This window comes from Bison bison, unplaced genomic scaffold, assembly GCF_000754665.1.
Source record: "Bison bison bison isolate TAMUID 2011002044 unplaced genomic scaffold, Bison_UMD1.0 scf7180017864479, whole genome shotgun sequence".
Classification (NCBI taxonomy): Eukaryota; Metazoa; Chordata; class Mammalia; order Artiodactyla; family Bovidae; genus Bison; species Bison bison.
Window position 1 is genome coordinate 5,271,825 of NW_011495039.1, and position 3,695 is coordinate 5,275,519.

The following is a 3,695-nucleotide window of genomic DNA, read 5'->3' on the forward strand; positions in this document are numbered from 1 at the left end:
ACTGCAACCATGAAATTAAAAGACGCTTACTCCTTGGAAGGAAAGTTATGACCAACCTAGATAGCATATTCAAAACCAGAGACATTATTTTGCCAACTTGACTTGTCTAGTCAAGGCTATGGTTTTTCCTGTGGTCATGTATGGTTGTGAGAGTTGGACTGTGAAGAAGGCTGAGTGCCTAAGAATGGATGCTTTTGAACTGTGGTGTTGGAGAAGACTCTTGAGAGTCCCTTGGACTGCAAGGAGATCCAACCAGTCCATTCTGAAGGAGATCAGCCCTGGGCGTTCTTTGGAAGGAATGATGCTAAAGCTGAAACTCCAGTACTTTGGCCACCTCATGCAAAGAGTTGACTCATTGGAAAAGACTCTGATGCTGGGAGGGATTGGGGGCAGGAGGAGAAGGGGATGACAGAGGATGAGATGGCTGGATGGCGTCACTGACTCGATGGACCTGAGTCTGAGTGAACTCCAGGAGTTGGTGATGGACAGGGAGGCCTGGCGTGCTGCGATTCATGAGGTTGCAAAGAGTCAGACACAACTGAACGACTGATCTGATCTGATGTGATCTGATGTGCAGATGAATGATTTTCTTTACACTTCTGGTAACTGGAAATGTAGGAATCAATTTTGTGAATCATTTATATTTCTTTACAGGTAAAGATATAATTGTTTCTTAGGCTGAAGTAAAGCAGTTGGTACAAAATAGATGTTTTCTAAACAGTGTAGCCCATGGCAAATGTAGATCATGTTGTCTAAAAATACTATAGTGGTTTCCCAGAGTCAGCATAGCAAACACTTGGTTAACCAGAATTGTTGAAGGATGGAGATAAAATAATTTTTGTGGGATGCCAGTATAAAATCATTCCAAATTATTTTCTTGCCTGAAGAAGTATTGGACAGAGCACTGGAACAGATTCTATGGAAATCCTGATTGCATTTAGGATATCAATATGACATATCCATCAATAGAATTTTCCAGAATTTTCTAGGACTCTGGTTACCAAAGTTATAGGCAATGAAACTAGTTTCCCACTACTTCTATAGAAGATGCAGCAATTTTTTTTTTTTTTCATTTGATTTGGCTCACTCTTTAAAATTAACTGATACTTTCTGGGATTCTTTTTCCCCTGTTTTCAAATGACACACAACAAAAAATTCCAGTTAATTGAGTTGGTTTTATAAGTAGACTGTGGGCAAGAGATGAATAACTTTAAAACAATCCAAATGACTGAGTTTAGAAAATAAAATAAAATTCCAGTACCTCTTGAAAGTGTCTGAGGAGGTCTCTTTTCCCTTTTGATAGCAATGGCAAGGTTGGAAGAAACGGTGATGGATAAGAGGCAGAGGACCAGAACTGAGTATGACATCATGTCTTCTCAAGAATCCTTCAGAACTGGATGGTAAAAAATGTCAGAATCTAGGAGGTTACCTCAGGCTGTCATCAAGACATTTGTTAAGAGTTAGACCAAATTTAGGCTGACAGATTGCTTTGCTTGTGTGAGTTGACATGGTACAACCATCTAGAACTTTCACATTTTATTTGTAAGTTATTGTAAAAATGCAGTCAATTCAATAAAAGTCCACTTGATGAAAAGCCACAGTGTTTGGGCTTCCTGGGGGCGGTACAATGACGTTGACACCCAAATAGGCACCCAAAGCCTATTTCTGATAGCATTTGAGTGCTTACAGCGTTGCTTTAAATCTCAGATAAAATCATGTTGATTAAAGGGCTTGCCCCTGCGGAATGCAGTGGGAAGGTGACAAGTGTCATGCATAAATAATCTTTGCCTTTTGATTAAAACACCATTTTAACTTTATGCCAAGACAGTAAGATGAGGCATGAACAATTAGTGCTGAAAATGGAAATGGGAGGAGGAATGGAATACGGAGGTTCTTGTTTTTCAGTTCTTTGATAGTCATTTATCTTTATCCTCCCATCATTTACTCAGCCTTTTGCTCTTCTGTGTGCAACCCTGCCCTATTTAAAAATCAGGCCTCTCATTTCAGTATCTTTCTCTTGCCAGTGGTGCATCCCTTCGATTCTCTCCTGGATTGAAAATGGTTGCTTTGGTTCTATTTAAAGTATTTTCTTTCCTAATCTGGAAAGGACACACTTGTAAATTTCTTTCTATTGAGAAACCCTGTTAAACAATAATCATGATGCTGATAAGTATCACAGTTTAAGTTCTTATAACTTGGTGATACTGTAAAACATTTCAGAATGCCATCTTTTACCTTATGGATGTCATCGTGTACTGTAAAGGTTGGAACAAGGAAAGGGTAGATTTCAGTAGGGGATAAAGACAGTTGAATCTGGAACACAGGGTCCAATGTGGGGAGGGCAGGCTTTGTGGGGGTGGAAGTGGCTGTAGAGAAATGGAAGCAACCATCTAAGGCGGGGTCTTAACTTGGGTCCAGGGAGCTTCTAGACGATCTGTGATTGAGCTCCTGAAGTCTCAAAATCTCTGATTTTGACTGTAAAATTTTGTGAGCCTTTGTTCTTTTCTGGGGAAGAAAGCCCCCAGGTGCCTTAGGATTCTTTCAGGTATCTTTAGAAGCAAGGAGTTAAGAAGCAGTTAATCTGGAGGAAGCATGAGAAAAAATTCTTTATGATACAGACAGAGATAAGTAGGTAGAATCTCTATCAAAAGAAGTTATAATTTCACCTTTTGCTTGGTTTAAAGCTGCCAAATTTAAATAGGAACTGACTTTTTATTTTCAGATTTCAAGTTATTAGGTATGATTGTCAGACTGTTCTACTTAAAAAAATAAAAATATTTGTTTTCTGTCTGAGACTGATAAATTGTAAAAGAGGTATTAAATATATTCTATAATGAAGACAATCAATTTGTATATTACTGTTTTGGATGAGTAGTAATTTCCCTGGTGAATAGAACATGAATGACTTACAGTCCTCCAGTATCAGATGCCTGGGTTAATCTAACTGGGGGACACAGATGAACATGATGTGGTCATGTGCCGGGAGCAGCTCGCTCTGCACTCGGAGGCCAATAGCCACATGTCTACAATTAGGTGTTATAAACACTGGCAGCATTTTCTGACAGTACTTTACTTTTCAAAAGTAATTTAACATATGTCATTTACTTAAATATTTAAAAAGTCTCTGTAAAAGAAAAGAGGGAGTGAAATTTTACATTCTTTTCACAGGATATTAAAACTAGTTCCCTATGCTAAACAGTAGAACCTTGTTGTTATTCCATCCTATATATAAGTTTGCATCTGCTAACCCCAAACTTTCACTCTATCCCTCTGTTCTCTTTTCTGGGGAAGAGAGCCCCTTAGAGAATATTTAAAATAAAAATGTATATATATATATATATATATATATATGTATATATTCTTTATACTCCTTACATATATATCCTTTATGACTGAATCACTTTGCTGTACAGCAGAAATTTGCATACTGTATATCAACTATACTTCAATAAGAAAATTAAAAAAAGAAAACAGAGAGGAACAATTGTTACTTGCAGTATAATTTTTAAAGGGTCGCTTTTGATCAATGTTAATTTATTATAGTAACATTAATACACGTAGAGAATAAAAGCGTCACTCCAAATTTTTGCTGTGACGAGACAAAAACCGAGGAGCCTACACTTGCCTGACAAAAGTATGAAGCCAACAAAGAAAATGTCATTTATTAAAAGAAGAAAAATTTCATTGAACTTCCC

At 37.4% G+C, this 3,695-nt stretch overlaps 1 protein-coding gene and 1 long non-coding RNA gene across 2 annotated transcripts in view; one reads left to right on the forward strand and one right to left on the reverse strand.

Moving 5' to 3' along the window:
* Window positions 1-3,695, forward strand: part of LOC105004535 — a 57,821-nt gene that overhangs the window by 19,469 nt on the left and 34,657 nt on the right. The window lies entirely within an intron of this gene.
* The window catches only part of AGR3 (anterior gradient 3), a 16,623-nt gene that overhangs the window by 12,708 nt on the left and 220 nt on the right, over window positions 1-3,695 (reverse strand). Inside the window, exon 2 of the mRNA XM_010862173.1 lies at window positions 1,262-1,393. Coding sequence (XP_010860475.1) covers window positions 1,262-1,370 — 109 coding nt within the window. The 5' untranslated portion in view covers window positions 1,371-1,393. The remainder of the gene's footprint in view (window positions 1-1,261; window positions 1,394-3,695) is intronic.